This window comes from Hyriopsis cumingii, mitochondrion, assembly GCF_028554795.1.
Source record: "Hyriopsis cumingii mitochondrion, complete genome".
NCBI lineage: Eukaryota > Metazoa > Mollusca > Bivalvia > Unionida > Unionidae > Sinohyriopsis > Sinohyriopsis cumingii.
Window position 1 is genome coordinate 1 of NC_011763.1, and position 15,954 is coordinate 15,954.

Genomic DNA, 15,954 nt, shown 5'->3' on the forward strand with positions numbered 1-15,954 from the left:
ATGAAATCCCCGCACAAATTCTTATTCTTATTTCTAATAGTTAGAAGAACTTGCATAGTACTGTCTTCCTCAAACTGGTTAATAACTTGAATTGGCTTAGAGATTAACATGTTAGGGTTCATTCCGCTAATAATGCTAAAAGAAACCCCAAACGAGTCAGAAACAATAGTAAAATACCTAGTACCCCAATCACTAGGATCAACCCTCTTTATCACTTCAGCCGTAGCCTCCACTTACCTGAACGACTTACAAATCTTAATGCCGATTGCGATATGCCTAAAACTCGGAGCAGCACCACTCCATTTCTGATTTCCTCCCGTAATAGCTGGCCTCTCACTATCCCCAGCTTTTATCCTGCTAACATGGCAAAAAATTGCCCCAATCTTTGCCATCAACTCCCTCGACCCAAACCTCGTACCAAGAGTTCTTCCTATCGCACTAATTAGAGCAGTATGAGGGGGAATTGGTGGCCTAAACCAAACAGATATCCGAGCACTGTTAACATACTCCTCAATCGCACACACAGGATGAATACTAACTAGTATCGTAGGCAGTGCTCCAACTTTAATAGCCTATATTTTAATATACGTTTTAATTAATGTCTCACTCTACACATGCCTTATCAACAAATACACAAAACTCCATAAACAACTGTTCTCTTTGGAACAACCTTTCAACTCATTCCTGCTAGCCGTAAGAATCCTCTCACTTGGTGGATTACCACCATTCGCCGGTTTTATAATAAAACTCCTAGTTCTCTACCACACAAAAGCTAGACTATTTATTATCTCAGGCCTAATCCTAGGTGCTCTGGTAAGCCTATTCTTTTATTTATCCTTAACCTTCTCTCCGCTGATAGAAATAACAAAAATACGTTTAACCAAAGCCCAAATAATCTCCAAACCTCTAATTATATTCTTCTTGTCCCAAACCCTGCCACTATCTCTCCTCCTATCTCTTTTCTAGGTAGGGTAAGCTAACCTACAAGCTGTTGGGCTCATAACCCAAAAATAGATACACTCTCCCTACTAGTCCAACTAACACCCGAACCACTCGCATGTCAATTATCAAGCCCCCTTGCCACTTACACAACTTTATCAAGAAAAAAGTTTCTTGGTATATACAAATGATCTAACCAAAAGCCCTCTACCTCTCTCACTCCAGAGACCCCTCACGCCACTCGTGAATAACCCCCACAAAAAGCAAAACTAAAAACACTAACAACATAACATAACCTCCAACCCATACCCAAGACCTCCCTACCACCATCACAGCAGGAAACAATAAAACAATCTCAACGTCAAAAACAACAAAAATAACAGCTAACAAAAAAAACCGCAAAGAAAAAGGAACTCGCGAAGATCCAATAGGGTCAAACCCACACTCAAATGGGCTAGATTTCTCACGACCCACAAAAAAACATACCCCTAAAAACAAACCAACAAACAACAAAACAAACCCTAAAAACACGGACAGCAATAGCCTTACCACCACTTTTTCCATTTACCCACAAAGGTAATACTACTAAGTACCCCCCTTACCCATTATACAAAAGTTATTTATTAACTACCACAAAATATCTACTAAACTAAATAAAATCAGTAAAGTTCTGTACTTTAAACAAAAAGATTTGATTTGCAATCAACCATTGACTCAAAATTCCAGAACTTACATTTAAAGGACCTCGGAGAATATTTGCCTTGAAATCAAACAGAAAGTGTTCGACTCACTTATCCTTTTACCAACACCCCCCCCCCCCCAAAAAAAAAAGATCGCTAATTAAGTGTTTACTTGCACATTGACTTTTCACGTCAAAAGAGCACAAAGTGCACTTGGTCACCCTAAAACAAACACCCAAAAACCTAAAGCTATTGTTAACAACCCTTCTAACCTTAACTCTTTTACTTATCACCTTTCTAATATTCACAACATTATCAGCCTACCACGACTTCCTTAGACTAGAAGCCTCGGCAACCGACCCAGAAATAGCCGGAGAAAGACAAAAAACTACAACCAATGGCTCAGGGGATACGCCATCATCCACAACTAGCAACAATCACAACTTAGTAGCCAGCCCTGGCCACACAAACATCTCCCAAACTGCCCCTAACAACCCTTCCCCACAACCCAAGAAGAGTTAACTTATACGCCCGTTACCAGCAAACAACTTTCAAACTTAGTTGTACAGTCAACATCACTCTAGACCCGAACCCACAAACACTTTAAGCAATTAAGTCTCTCAAACTCGCCATAAGACCCCAGAGATTTAAGTTAAGAAAACTCATAGCCTTCAAAGCTTTAATTGATAAAAGTCAATCTCTACAACAAACAAGAAACCAAAGGTGTTATGGTTTCGGCCCATAAAGAGGTACAATTTACCCTTGTTTTAAATATTTCATTGAAGTACCAAGTTAGTTATTCCAATCAAACTACATATGGTAGCCCACACGCACTGTGCAACACAGATTAGTTTTAAATACCCTTTTAACAAGCTAAATTAATCTCTAATCTAGGACCTTATACGGTCTAAGGCTCACCTCACAACACCAATGTTCTATATTATGCTAGCTAGGAAACTAGGCCTTAGAAAACAAGAATAACAGAGGTGACAAAAGTGGTGCCAGCAGTCGCGGTTATACCACTACCTCAAACTAACTCTCTCAAATAAGGGATTAACTACAGGCTTTAAATTCAACTTTTTATGTAAAAAGTAAATTATAACTAAACCCAAACCAGCCCTACTACACCACAATCCAACAAACCACAGCTTCAAAACTCGGATTAGATACCCGATTATTGTGTGGCCCAACAAAAAGAACACTACAAGCGAAAGCTTAAACCTCAAACAATGTGGCGGTGCTTAACTCCTCATCAGGGGATCCTGTGTCTTAATTCGATAATCCACGAAAACCCAAGCTTTTCTCGTGTTTTAGCTTGTGTATGGCCGTTTAAGCTTGCTCAAAAAAGATTTAAAAGGAAGCAATGGAGACCACTCTCCATAATTCAGGTGACATACAGCCAATGAAAAGCGGATTCATGGGATACAAATAAACACACTACCAGCCCTAAGCCTAAAAACCTTAGCAAAGGAGGACTTGAAAGTAAGGCTTTAATTCACAATACTAGCCTGAACAAGAACTTAAGCGCGCACAAATCGCCCGTCACTCCGGCAGTAAAGTCGGATAAGTCGTAACATAGTAGGGGTAATGGAAATTGCCCCTATCACATCCATGATGGCCGAGACACAGGCATCGAGCTTTTAACTCGATTACAGTCACTGAACTTCAGGATAGCCTTGAGAAGCTAATAAGCATTGGTCTTGTAAACCAAAGACAGGAACCTTCCCCAAGGCTATTAAGCAAAGTGGCCGAGACACAGGCAAAAGATTGTAGCTCTTTATACGGATCACTCCCTTTGCATGCTTAGATTGAAACAAACTTCTAAAAATTAAAGGAAACCCCCACATCACACAGTATTTTCTAAAAACCTTCCCACCTAAAACCGCAAGGACTTCCACTTTGCTCTACCAAGAAAAGCTAATTCCTTGTCCCTTTCGCATCATGGAGAAGCAACACAACCTTAAAGCTTTAAACTCCCGAACAACTATGAGCTACTAGACCTTAAAAGCCAATGTTTCACAATTGGTCAGACTAACTTTTAGTAGAAGTAACAAGCCTTTCATATAGTTAGATAGCTGGCTTTTCCTAAAAAGCATCATAGTGCTACTTTATAGAATAACTCTCCACCTAACTATCTATAAGTGCCAACCTCTTGAGGATTAGCTCTAGAGGACTTACAAAATACAAGAACTCCCCCCCTCGAAACGTAGGCTTAAAATCAGCCACCCAACAACGTTCTAGTTAATCTACACCAAACACAACAATATAAAGTTTGCATTTTACCTTAAGGAAATTTAATGTAAAATTCCACACATTAATAAACAGGCATTTTATTAGTATTAAAACAACTGCTTTCAAAAAACTAAAAAGAATAGAACCACAATAGATATTAATCCTATCTGTATAAAGCGAACTCGGCAAATAAGTTCTCTGCCTGTTTACCAAAAACATCGTCTTTTGACCACAACACATAAAAGATAATGCCTGCCCAGTGAAAACTTTAAACGGCCGCGTTAGCGTGAGCGTGCTAAGGTAGCGTAATAAATAGCCTCTCAATTGGAGGCCAGTGAATGGCAAGACTAGGAACACCTGTACCTTATACACTAAAAAAACTTTTCGTCTAAGTGAAAAGACTTAGATAATGAAGGAAGACGAAAAGACCCCGCGGAACTTTACCTTCTCCCACTCCCCTGCCCAGAAGCACAAAAGACCAAAGGTTTGATTGGGGCAATCTCGGAACCACCAAGCTTCCGATTTCTAGCAGAAATGATCCAAAATTCGATAAAGACCAAAAAGAAGTTACCCCGGGGATAACAGCGTAATCCAACTCAAGAGTACACATCGAAAGTTGGGTTTGCGACCTCGATGTTGGCTTAAGGTTATCCACAATAGTGCAACCGCTATGATAGGATAGTCTGTTCGACTATCATACCCTTACACGAGCTGAGTTAAGACCGGCGCAAGCTAGGTTGGTTTCTATCTCCTTTATAAACACTATTCTTGATTGTACGAAAGGACCCCAAGAGATGCACACAATAAAAGCATTTTATATAAAACAAATTCACAGCAATAACCCTAAAAGTTTAGCGAGTTAGTATAAAAATACCATTGACTTAGGATCAATAAATAAGTAACCACTTACTCGCCATTAGACCTTTACACAAGGGGAGAAGCTGTGCCTTAGCAGTTAGCTGTTACCTAACTTGTAGTGAAAACTCACCTGCCCTACCCAGAAAATAGTTTATACAAAACAAAAACTTTGGGAGTTTTAGATTTAGGTTTCTAATTTTCTGAATCAAGCTGCCAACACGAAAAACCCATCCTCTCATTAAAGTATTGAACAACTCGCTTTATGATCTTCCAGCCCCAGTAAACCTATCTACCTGGTGAAATTTTGGGTCTCTGCTAGGCCTATGTCTTGGCACACAAGTTATCACAGGCCTCTTTCTTGCTATACACTATACACCCAACGTAGACCTTGCTTTTTACTCAGTCTCCCACATCTCACGAGATGTGAACTACGGTTGACTTATACGCACCATCCATGCAAATGGGGCTTCATTCTTTTTTGTGTGTATCTATCTACACTCTGGTCGTGGGATGTACTACGGATCCTACCTAGCCAAAGAAACCTGAAATATCGGAGTTGTTTTAATATTTTTAACAATAGCAACAGCTTTTCTAGGTTATGTACTCCCATGGGGCCAAATATCTTTCTGGGGTGCTACTGTAATTACCAACCTACTATCAGCAGTCCCATATGTAGGAAGAACCTTAGTTTACTGATTGTGGGGCGGATTCTCCGTATCCAATGCAACCCTGAATCGATTCTTTGTACTCCACTTTGTTCTGCCGTTTGTCATCATAGCTCTTGCTGTTATTCATCTTCTTTTCCTACACGAAACAGGGTCCAACAATCCCCTAGGGATTTCCTCAAGCACCAGACTTATTCCATTCCATGTCTACTATACGGTAAAAGACACCGTTGGCTTCATCATTCTTCTTGGCCTATTGGCAACAATCTGCTGCTTTTCCCCAAACCTCTTAACAGACCCTGAAAACTTTATTACAGCAAACCCGCTGAGAACCCCCATCCATATTCAACCAGAGTGGTACTTTCTCTTTGCTTATGCAATCCTGCGCTCTATCCCCAATAAATTAGGGGGAGTCATTGCCCTTGTAATATCTATTCTAATTTTGGCTTTTATGCCGCTAATCCACGTTAATACCATGCGCTCCAACTCTTTCTACCCCTTTAACCAAGGTCTATTTTGACTATTCGTTGGAACTTTTTTAATCTTAACCTGAATTGGAAAACAACCAGTAGAAGACCCGTTTATCTGGGTTGGCCAAACTTTCTCTGCTTTATATTTCATATATTTTATATTATTGCCAGTGATTACAAAAATGTGAGACTTCCTGGTTTTTTCTGATAAGTAAAACCCATTTACGGATAAATAGTTTAAATAAAACATAACACTGAAAATGTTAAAAAGGGATATTCACCCTTTCTCCAACTTCTCATCCCCATAAAAACACATCCATATAATAACTAAAATAGAAACACAAAAAGAAAAATTAAAAAAATGAAAAACACACGTACAAACACTAATAATCTGTTACCTTGCACAAAATAAGATAACTTAATCCCCTTACCTAAAATCTTAAATACACCCTGCCCTCCCATAATCTCTATCCAACCCTGATCCAAATGCAGATGCATAAACGCACCACCCTTTAGCCCAATACCAGCCACCAATCTGCCAGAAATTAGGCCCATAAACCACATCCTAGAACAAAACCGCTTAATTTTATTAACAACCCTTGGCTTAACACTCCTCACACTCAAACTAAAGACAGCTAAATACACTAACCCTACAAATGTAACAACCCCAATAACCACTTTCCCGAAACCCCCAACCAAGTCAAACCCATTTACAGACACCCAAACTCTCTGTAAAGCTCACCCCCCCAAAACCGCCCCAACAGATAAAACCACAATAGAAACTACCACATAACCTCTCTCAACCGAAAAGGAAATTAACGGATTACCAAAACTCTCGCCAAACACCCCCATTAACACAATCCGCAAACTATATACCAAACTAAGACCTGCACCCACCAATACAACACCTATCTCCAAAACCCCACTGAATCCGCTAAAAGCTCCTTCCAAAATTAAGTCCTTAGAATAAAACCCCCTAAGAAAAGGTATTCCGCATAAAGCGGCACTTCTTAAAACCAAACACCCACTTCTAAAAGGAAGCAGATGATTAATCCTACCTAAAATACGCCCATCTTGCGTGTCCACAGTCGAATGAATAACTGACCCAGCACACAAAAACAATAAAGCCTTAAAAAGAGCATGAGTAAACAGATGAAAAACAGCAACAGTTGGGTAACCAACTCCCACTGTAAACACCATAAGACCAAGTTGTCTAAGAGTCGACAGAGCAATAATTTTCTTTAAGTCTACCTCAAAACAAGCCCTTAGTCCAGCCATCAACAAGGTAACCCCCCCAACTTTTCTTATGAACCACAAAACCCTCTCCCTCTCGACCAAAGTACTATAAAACCGAATAACCAAATAAACACCGGCAGTAACTAGAGTAGACGAATGTACCAAAGCTGATACTGGAGTAGGGGCAGCTATCGCTGCCGGTAACCAAGCAGAGAAAGGAATTTGAGCTCTCTTAGTCATGGCCCCAACCACCACTAAAAAACAAATCAACACCCCAAAACTACCATACAACCCATACCCGAAACGTCAATCGCCTCAGTTCACCAGAAAACAAATCGACAAGATTAGCAAAGCATCACCAATACGATTGACCAACACAGTTAGTATTCCAGCAGCCAAGGACTTTTTATTTTGATAATAAATAACTAGCGCAAAAGACACAATCCCCAAACCATCCCACCCTAAAAGGACCGTAACTAGGCTTGGCACAAAAATTAACAAATTTATTGACCCAACAAAACCCATAATCAACAACATAAATCGTCGTATAAACACCTCTCCCTCCATATAAGACACCCTAAACAAGCATACCGATCTGGAGATCAAACACACAAAGCAAGAAAAAATTACTCTAATATAATCCACAATAATAGGTAAAGTTCAATCCCTACCGCATAGATGAAAAAACTGTCACTCAAGAATAAAACTTTCTCCCTCATAAACAACCCCACAAAACCCAAATACCCACAAAAAAACCCTAAGAAAAATTAAAAAAATTGAAGATAACAAGGGAGCCCCTAAAAATTTCAAAGCCTTCACCCAGTACTTGGAACACCTACCACATAAGCAATCTTCAACAAATAACCAAACCTCAGTACCCTATTCCCTGTTCCTTGGCTATTTATCCGTTTAAATCTAAGCCTTTGTGTATAAGCTTTCTGCTTCCTCACCTATTATTGATAAGTTAATTATAAAAATACCACAAATAAACTATAAATAAACTAACTATGACTACAAAACTGAAAGCCAGTGATTAGCACAAATGAATTTGAATCATTAAGTGGAGTTGATACTCCGCTTTCAATACACAACACTTGTCTTGTAGTATATAACCTAATTACTGTAAACTGCAACTTTACCAAAGCAATAGCCAAGGCATACCCCAGGTATCACGCCGGATGAACGGACTATCCTGATGAGGTAGACTATAGGCCATGCCTTGATACTTCTACAAAAAGTAGTATATAGATTACAGCCCGCTTACACCGGACAAAAGGTTTAGGCCCTTTTTGAAGTGAAGTGGCAGAAAAATGCCTCAGATTTAAGCTCTGATCAGGGAGTCTACTCCCTTTACTAATCGTCCAACACGTAGTCTCTACCTTTATTACATATTTACTAATCTTACTGGCTGTAGCTTTTTTCACCTTGTTAGAGCGTAAAGCTCTCGGCTACTTCCAAATTCGAAAAGGCCCTAATAAAGTTGGAATCATGGGCATTCCTCAACCCTTAGCTGATGCCCTAAAACTATTCGTAAAAGAGTGGGTCATGCCCCTATCTTCTAACTTCCTTCCTTTTGTTCTTACCCCCACAACTATACTTATCCTAGCCCTCAGATTATGGCAATTATTCCCTTCTTTTATAACATCATCCCAAATAACCCTTGGAATACTCTTATTTCTTTGCATCTCCTCACTAACAGTCTACACAACCCTAATAGCCGGTTGATCCTCAAACTCTAAATATGCTTTACTCGGGGCTGTTCGGGCCATGGCCCAAACCATCTCTTACGAAGTCACTATGACCTTAATCATTATTTTTTTTCTTTATCTGGCAAGGCAGATAGACATAACATCTATTCGTCTAGTCAATTTTTCGATACCAACCATTATACTATTCTTTCCCCTCGGCGCTATATGGGCCGTAGTAATTTTAGCAGAAACAAACCGAGCCCCATTCGACTTCGCCGAAGGCGAGTCAGAACTAGTTTCAGGCTTTAACGTAGAATACGGAGGAGCTGGATTTGCCTTTTTATTTATGGCCGAATACAGCAATATTCTCTTCATAAGACTACTAACGTCATGCCTACTAACGGGCACCTTAATGGTCTCAATCCCAACAGCAATTCTTTTCTTGTGGGCTCGAGCCACCCTCCCCCGCTACCGATATGACCTTCTTATGGCAATAGCCTGAAAAGCCTTTTTACCCGTAAGTCTGGCGACCATTTCAGCCTTAATCCCATTTCTGTATATCTAGACTATAAACAATATGTTGATAGTATAGTAGTACAATTGCCTTCCAAGCAAAAAGTCCAATTTTGGCCAACATAACAATAGCTTCGCTATGCGTAATTACACTTTTAGTTTTATCAACCCTGTGACTATACTCAGTACTTACAATAACTCTTCCCATACACCCACTATCATTAGGCATAATAGTCTTACTATTAGCCTTTATCAGCTGCACACTAATTAGAATATCCAGCCCGTGATATGCCTACATGCTATTTTTTATTTTTATCGGGGGGATACTAGTAATATTTGCCTACATTGCATCACTCTCACCCAACACAACATTTTCCCTAAACAACCAATTAATACCCATTATTTTAACCGGCCTCACTCTAGTGTTTTCTAAAGAACTTAGATTTATCCCAAACTATCAAACTAACTCAGATCTCGAATTAAGAATCAACAACCTAACTCAAACCCTTAGATCCTTGTATACACAAAATGGAACTGCGTGTGTAATTCTCCTGGCTTGCACACTACTATTTACTATAGTAGCAAGGGTAAAACTTTGCAAGCCTAAAAGTGGAGCGTTACGCCCCTACCTCTAAAAATAACTTTTTATACTCAACTGAATAAACTCATATTAAACATTATTAAGACAAAGCCATCAGCCTAACACCCCTCACCCCTAATCTCAACACTAACACAAAGCACACAACATAATTAACAAACTCTTCTACCATAACCCCACTACGCACCCACACCGGACATTGACCATGCTGTGTGACAGAATACACATACCAAGAATATAAACCTCTCAAAAAAGTTATAACCCCCGTAAAAAAAGCAAATACCCTAGAATACCTCAAAACAGAAATCCCCAACATCAACTCACCCCACAAGTTTAAAGAAGGTGGAGCAGCTATATTAATAGCACACACCAAAAACCAACACAAAGCAACACCAGGAATAACCACCAATCCCCCCTTAATAAGATACAAACTCCGAGTACTATAAGTCTTATAAGTTTCACTTGCCAAAAAAAACATTCCAGAAGAACACAACCCATGAGCAAGTATTATTACTAGACACCCCAATCACCCTCAATCAGTGTTCGAGTACACCCCACCAAGAACTAAGCTCATATGACCCACAGAAGAATAAGCCACCAAGGCTTTTACATCATTCTGAGCAAAACAAACTATTCTGGCAACAACCCCACCACCTAGACCCAAGCAAAAAATCCCCGAAACAACCAAAGACCTACACAACCCAAGAGAATAAAAAAATCGAACCAACCCATACCCACCCAACTTCAACAAAACACCAGCCAAAATCATAGACCCAGCCACCGGCGCCTCTACATGAGCCTTCGGCAACCATAAATGAAACCCATAAATAGGCAATTTAACCAAAAAAGCTAACGAAGCACAAACAGCTACCAACCAACTCCACTCTACCCTAAAGTGCCTAAAACCCCAAAAAACAGACCCCTCCTTCCTCAACACCAAAAGAATTAAAACCAACAAGGGAAGAGAAGCACTAACAGTATACAACATCATATATTTTCCGGCCTGTAACCGCTCAGGTTGATACCCTCACCCCAAAATAATTAATAAAATTGGAATAAGTCTAAACTCAAACAAAACATAAAAATTAAACAAAGACCCAACACTAAAACAAAAAACAAGAACCAAAGTTAACACTAAAACCCTAAAGACAAACATTACACCCCTATTCCCCCTCTTTTCCACATCTCGTACCCTAGCTAACATTCTAAGACCAGAAACTAAAATAGTTAAAGACACGAGACCAAAAGAAAAATTGTCAACAACTAACAATTCTCCTCAACACCTAGATAACCCTAACGAACTAAACCACAACTCCAACCTCACCAAAAACATAACAACGCAAGCCCAAACAAAACCTCATCAAAATACCTTTAGTCCACAAAAACAAACTATTCCTACAAAACCCCCCATAATAAACAAACTAAAAATGCCCCAAAACCAAACCCCTCACGTAATCACTCCCAGTTCTACGAACCAAAGAAACCAACAATCTCAACCCCAACGCCGCTTCACACACCCCAAAACTTAAGAAGATTAAACAAACTCTCCTTAGTCCGCCTAAGTGATAAACAACACCAAAAACTACAGCATAAACACCTAAAGTCAATACCTCCATTCTCAACAAGACCCCAAAAAGCCTTTTCCGCTGAGACATCAAACACACCCTTCCCACCACAACCCCAATAACCCCAACACCCACAACCGGGAATAATCACATTCTTACTTATTTTACTCGACTTAAACCTTTTTAAATTTGCGCAACCTTTTACTTACACCAACCTTATACTCCCCACTACACCTCCATCAAAGAATCACCCCAAACATAACAAAACACACCAAAAAAACAACAAAAACTAAAACTCAAGACATAGGACTCAACTGAGGCATAAAAGAATGCCACACAGGCAATATGAACTCGACAAATTCAAGTTATACTTTAACTAATTCTTTTAATTAATGACTACCGCCTATCGGATGATCTGAAGAGTAAAGTCCAACCAACAAAACAAAAACATAAGCCTGTAAGAACCTCACAGCAAACTCAAAAATCACATACCCAAGCATTACCACACCACCCGCCAACCTTCCAAGAATAGACACCCTATAAAAAAACTCTACCACATACTCGCCAATAACGTGCAATATGAGGTGACCCATAGTAATATTAGCGGCCAGCCGAACCCCCAAAGTAACCGGACGAATCAAAACTCTCACCCTTTCAATTAAAACAAGCAAAGGGATTAACCCAACCGGCCTACCCCTTGGCACCAACTGACCAGCACTCCGACCTCAAGAATAAATCCAACCCCTAAAAACAAGACAAAATCAAACTGTTATAGCCAAAACAAAAGTCAAAGATAACTGCCTAGTTGGACTAAAAACATCAGGCACCATTCCAGAAATATTAACAATAAAAATCAACCTAAAAAGTGAAGCTTGACCTAAAACAAACCCACCAAAAAACTTACCAGAACAACTTTTCACCAACCCAGAAATCAACTCAAGCAATAGGTAAAAAACAGCCCTCACACCAGAGCCCCCTACCCAAACCTGAACCAAACAAACTAACAACCCAACAAACCCAGTTAATCAAACAAACCCCCACATACTAAAATTAGAGTACACTCCAGCATCCAAAGACGAAAAAATATCCATTAACATTTACTTACCTACGAACCTCACCAATACACACATAAATATAAAAAAATCCAAACAACATCAACAAAATGCCAATACCAGGCAGCTGCCTCAAAACCAAAGTGATGAGACACAGAAAAATGGTGCAAATAACACCGAATCAGACAAACAATCAAAAAAGTTCTACCAATCAACACGTGTAACCCGTGAAAACCCGTCATAACAAAAAAAGTAGACCCGTATACCCTATCAGCAATTCTAAAAGAAGCCTCTTTGTATTCCCCCCACTGAAGAGTAGTAAAATACACCCCCAAAAACACAGTCAAACCTAAACCATACAAAGCTTCCTCACGATTCCCAACCATTAACCCATGATGAGCCCAAGTAACCCTCACCCCAGAGCCTAACAATACAGCTGTGTTCAAAAGTGGCACCTTAAATGGATTCAGCGGCATAATCCCTACCGGCGGTCACACACAACCAAGCTCCACCGTTGGAACAAGCCTTCTATGAAAAAATCCCCAAAAAAAAGCAAAAAAAAAGCACACCTCAGAAAAAATAAATAAAACCATCCCTCAGCGCAAATTCATACTAACCCACCTAGTATGGTACCCCTGATAAGTACCCTCACGAACCACATCCCGCCATCACTGAACCATTGTCAAAACAATCACTACAACCCCAAGCATCAACAAAGACACCCCCTTTCCATGAAACCACCTTACCAACCCAACCGTCAAAAATAATGCCCCTCCTGCTGCAGTAAAAGGTCACGGACTAAACTCCACCAAATGAAAAGGATTACGTAACATTAAACTCCTTAACTAACTAAACAAAAACTTTTGCCATTTGACTATTAGAGTGAAAAGACGCAGGAAAATTAGCATCTTGCCACTCAAAAGACCTACTCAATGCCCTACCCCACACAACAGATCGTTGAGAAACAAAAGACTCTAACAACATAAACATAAATAATAACACAGACACAAAAGAAATTAAAGAACCCCAAGAAGACACCACATTCCACTTCGCAAACCTATCGGGATAATCCGAATACCGACGAGGTATACCTGCTAACCCTAAAAAATGCTGAGGAAAAAAGGTTAAGTTAACCCCAACAAACATAAGCACAAAATGAACCTTTCTTCAAACAGCATGAAAGGTCACCCCAGAGATCAAAGGATACCAATACCTAAAAGCCCTAAACAAAGCAAAAACAGCCCCCATTCTTAACACATAATGAAAATGGGCCACTACATAATAAGTGTCGTGTAATACAATGTCCAAAGAGGAGTTAGATAACACAATACCCGTCAACCCCCCTACGGTAAACAGAAAAATAAACCCAAGAGCCCACAAAATAGGTGGCTCGGTTTTATTTACAAACCCGTGAATAGTCGCTAACCACCTAAACACCTTAATCCCAGTCGGAACAGCAATAATTATCGTGGCAGCAGTAAAATAAGCTCGAGTGTCCACATCTATTCCAACAGTAAACATGTGATGAGCCCAAACGATAAACCCCAAAACCCCAATAGAAACAATAGCATAAACTATACCCAAATACCCAAAAACTTGCTTCTTACCCGCATAATGCATAACAATATGCGAAATCATCCCAAAGCCTGGTAAAATCAAAATATACACTTCAGGATGCCCAAAGAACCAAAACAAATGCATATACAAAATAGGATCCCCCCCACCTGTCGGATCAAAAAAAGATGTATTTAAATTACGATCTGTGAGCAACATCGTAATAGCTCCAGCCAAAACAGGCAAAGCCGCAACCAATAAAATCGCTGTCACCGTCACAGCCCACACAAACAAAGGAATACGCTCAGCAACTAGCCCAGGCGATCGCATATTCCCCACAGTAGAAATGAAGTTAATAGCACCCAAAATAGAAGAAGCACCAGCAAGATGTAAAGAAAAAATAGCTAAATCAACCGAAGCCCCCGAATGAGCGACATTTCCAGACAGAGGAGGATAGACTGTCCAACCAGTCCCAACACCCCTCTCAACCAAAGAAGACCTCAACAACAAAAAAAGAGCCGGCACAAGTAACCAAAACCTTAAATTATTAAGACGTGGAAAAGCCATATCAGGAGCCCCAATCATTAGTGGAATAAGTCAATTACCAAAACCCCCAATTATCATAGGTATCACCAAGAAAAAAATCATTATAAAAGCATGAGCAGTGACAATCACATTATACAGCTGATCATCTCCCAACAAACTTCCAGGCTGACCCAACTCTGCTCGAATCAAAAGACTCAAAGCTAGACCAATCAAACCAGACCACAAGGCCAACAATAAATACAAAGTCCCAATATCCTTATGATTCGTAGAACATAATCACCGCAAATACAACTAATTTACCAACCAAGAATAAAACACCTCCGGAGAAACTCTCTCCAGCCCAATAGGCATAAAAGAATGGTTTACACCACAAATCTCCCTACACTGCCCAAACATCACCCCAGATGCTATTAAGTGTACTCCCAACTGATTAATCCGACCAGGAACGGCATCAACTTTCACCCCAATTGAAGGAAGAGCCCAAGCATGAATAACATCAGCAGACCTAACAAGAATTCGTCCATCTACACCATAAGGAAATACACATCGATTATCCACCTCCAACAAACGATAACCCCCCCCAACCGTATCTGCACCTCTAACCATATAAGAATCAAAATCAATTGCCTTACCCCCATCTCTGTACTCATATTCCCAATACCACTGATGCCCAATCGCTTTTAGTCTAACTACGGGCCCTCCAACCTCATCCAACAAATACAATAACCGAACAGAAGGAATAGCTAAAATTAGCAACAACAACCCAGGAACCACAGTTCAAGCTGCTTCAAGTGCCTGAGCTTCCATAACAAACCGAGAAGATAAGCTTCTTTTCAACAAACAAATCATTATATAACCAACAAAAGATGAAACCAAAACAAGAACAAACATAGCATGGTCATGAAAAAACCTCAACTCAAAACCTAAACCGCTAAACCTATCTTGAAACCCCAATTGACCTCAAAAGCTCATTTTTCACCCATTAAAACACCACATAGTCTACAATCAACCGTGTTATCCTTCGCAAAACAAACCATAACTAAACTACTCAAATTCCCATAAAACTAACGAAAAGACACCCTTATCTATAGAACCACAATCTATTATTTTTTTTAAACTATTCGTCATAAAGCCCAAACTCAAACTTCCTCATGGTTTCTTTCCCCCCCCAATTACGGAAACTTAATTTATAGCTTTTTTGAAAATCTCCAGTAAACAACAAAGTAACAGAAAATAAATACATACCAACCCAACAACTACCACAATCAAACCAAAAGAGAAGTAGCCGAGCTAATATGTGGCTTCTAACCATATAAAGAGAGGTTTAACTCCTTCCACTTCTCTACACCCACCCACTA

At 39.8% G+C, this 15,954-nt stretch overlaps 13 protein-coding genes across 13 annotated transcripts, besides 24 other annotated features; 4 read left to right on the top strand and 9 right to left on the bottom strand. All coding sequences in view use genetic code 5, as the record gives it.

Moving 5' to 3' along the window:
* On the top strand, positions 1-966 carry ND2 (NADH dehydrogenase subunit 2). The gene has a single exon. It carries the CDS (start codon positions 1-3, stop codon positions 964-966), a length of 966 nt encoding a protein of 321 aa, YP_002427664.1.
* Positions 966-1,031, top strand: a tRNA (tRNA-Met).
* Positions 1,032-1,146: 115 nt separating this feature from the next.
* ND3 (NADH dehydrogenase subunit 3) lies at positions 1,147-1,503 on the bottom strand. Its single transcript has one exon. It carries the CDS (start codon positions 1,501-1,503, stop codon positions 1,147-1,149), a length of 357 nt encoding a protein of 118 aa, YP_002427665.1.
* A 102-nt stretch (positions 1,504-1,605) lies between these two features.
* Positions 1,606-1,670, top strand: a tRNA (tRNA-Ala).
* A 6-nt stretch (positions 1,671-1,676) lies between these two features.
* Positions 1,677-1,740, top strand: a tRNA (tRNA-Ser).
* A 34-nt stretch (positions 1,741-1,774) lies between these two features.
* Positions 1,775-1,838, top strand: a tRNA (tRNA-Glu).
* A 422-nt stretch (positions 1,839-2,260) lies between these two features.
* Positions 2,261-2,322, top strand: a tRNA (tRNA-Trp).
* A 4-nt stretch (positions 2,323-2,326) lies between these two features.
* Positions 2,327-2,388, top strand: a tRNA (tRNA-Arg).
* A 1-nt stretch (position 2,389) lies between these two features.
* Positions 2,390-3,223, top strand: an rRNA (s-rRNA).
* Positions 3,224-3,226: 3 nt separating this feature from the next.
* Positions 3,227-3,292, top strand: a tRNA (tRNA-Lys).
* Positions 3,292-3,354, top strand: a tRNA (tRNA-Thr).
* A 3-nt stretch (positions 3,355-3,357) lies between these two features.
* Positions 3,358-3,420, top strand: a tRNA (tRNA-Tyr).
* Positions 3,419-4,715, top strand: an rRNA (l-rRNA).
* Positions 4,705-4,767, top strand: a tRNA (tRNA-Leu).
* Positions 4,768-4,782: 15 nt separating this feature from the next.
* Positions 4,783-4,841, top strand: a tRNA (tRNA-Asn).
* An 8-nt stretch (positions 4,842-4,849) lies between these two features.
* Positions 4,850-4,913, top strand: a tRNA (tRNA-Pro).
* On the top strand, positions 4,905-6,059 carry CYTB (cytochrome b). The gene has a single exon. The coding sequence runs from the start codon at positions 4,905-4,907 to the stop codon at positions 6,057-6,059; it is 1,155 nt and encodes a 384-aa protein (YP_002427666.1).
* Positions 6,060-6,070: 11 nt separating this feature from the next.
* Positions 6,071-6,135, top strand: a tRNA (tRNA-Phe).
* A 36-nt stretch (positions 6,136-6,171) lies between these two features.
* Positions 6,172-7,899, bottom strand: ND5 (NADH dehydrogenase subunit 5). The gene has a single exon. It carries the CDS (start codon positions 7,897-7,899, stop codon positions 6,172-6,174), a length of 1,728 nt encoding a protein of 575 aa, YP_002427667.1.
* A 201-nt stretch (positions 7,900-8,100) lies between these two features.
* Positions 8,101-8,164, top strand: a tRNA (tRNA-Gln).
* An 11-nt stretch (positions 8,165-8,175) lies between these two features.
* Positions 8,176-8,239, top strand: a tRNA (tRNA-Cys).
* A 6-nt stretch (positions 8,240-8,245) lies between these two features.
* Positions 8,246-8,308, top strand: a tRNA (tRNA-Ile).
* Positions 8,309-8,311: 3 nt separating this feature from the next.
* Positions 8,312-8,373, top strand: a tRNA (tRNA-Val).
* Positions 8,374-8,436, top strand: a tRNA (tRNA-Leu).
* On the top strand, positions 8,437-9,333 carry ND1 (NADH dehydrogenase subunit 1). The gene has a single exon. The coding sequence runs from the start codon at positions 8,437-8,439 to the stop codon at positions 9,331-9,333; it is 897 nt and encodes a 298-aa protein (YP_002427668.1).
* Positions 9,334-9,345: 12 nt separating this feature from the next.
* Positions 9,346-9,406, top strand: a tRNA (tRNA-Gly).
* Positions 9,407-9,427: 21 nt separating this feature from the next.
* Positions 9,428-9,916, top strand: ND6 (NADH dehydrogenase subunit 6). The gene has a single exon. The coding sequence runs from the start codon at positions 9,428-9,430 to the stop codon at positions 9,914-9,916; it is 489 nt and encodes a 162-aa protein (YP_002427669.1).
* A 45-nt stretch (positions 9,917-9,961) lies between these two features.
* On the bottom strand, positions 9,962-11,308 carry ND4 (NADH dehydrogenase subunit 4). The gene has a single exon. It carries the CDS (start codon positions 11,306-11,308, stop codon positions 9,962-9,964), a length of 1,347 nt encoding a protein of 448 aa, YP_002427670.1.
* On the bottom strand, positions 11,301-11,597 carry ND4L (NADH dehydrogenase subunit 4L). The gene has a single exon. The coding sequence runs from the start codon at positions 11,595-11,597 to the stop codon at positions 11,301-11,303; it is 297 nt and encodes a 98-aa protein (YP_002427671.1).
* A 20-nt stretch (positions 11,598-11,617) lies between these two features.
* Positions 11,618-11,767, bottom strand: ATP8 (ATP synthase F0 subunit 8). Its single transcript has one exon. The coding sequence runs from the start codon at positions 11,765-11,767 to the stop codon at positions 11,618-11,620; it is 150 nt and encodes a 49-aa protein (YP_002427672.1).
* Positions 11,768-11,830, bottom strand: a tRNA (tRNA-Asp).
* A 3-nt stretch (positions 11,831-11,833) lies between these two features.
* ATP6 (ATP synthase F0 subunit 6) lies at positions 11,834-12,541 on the bottom strand. Its single transcript has one exon. The coding sequence runs from the start codon at positions 12,539-12,541 to the stop codon at positions 11,834-11,836; it is 708 nt and encodes a 235-aa protein (YP_002427673.1).
* Positions 12,542-12,549: 8 nt separating this feature from the next.
* On the bottom strand, positions 12,550-13,329 carry COX3 (cytochrome c oxidase subunit III). Its single transcript has one exon. The coding sequence runs from the start codon at positions 13,327-13,329 to the stop codon at positions 12,550-12,552; it is 780 nt and encodes a 259-aa protein (YP_002427674.1).
* Positions 13,330-13,345: 16 nt separating this feature from the next.
* On the bottom strand, positions 13,346-14,881 carry COX1 (cytochrome c oxidase subunit I). Its single transcript has one exon. The coding sequence runs from the start codon at positions 14,879-14,881 to the stop codon at positions 13,346-13,348; it is 1,536 nt and encodes a 511-aa protein (YP_002427675.1).
* A 6-nt stretch (positions 14,882-14,887) lies between these two features.
* On the bottom strand, positions 14,888-15,568 carry COX2 (cytochrome c oxidase subunit II). Its single transcript has one exon. The coding sequence runs from the start codon at positions 15,566-15,568 to the stop codon at positions 14,888-14,890; it is 681 nt and encodes a 226-aa protein (YP_002427676.1).
* Positions 15,569-15,660: 92 nt separating this feature from the next.
* Positions 15,661-15,723, bottom strand: a tRNA (tRNA-His).
* A 148-nt stretch (positions 15,724-15,871) lies between these two features.
* Positions 15,872-15,941, top strand: a tRNA (tRNA-Ser).
* Positions 15,942-15,954: the final 13 nt, after the last annotated feature.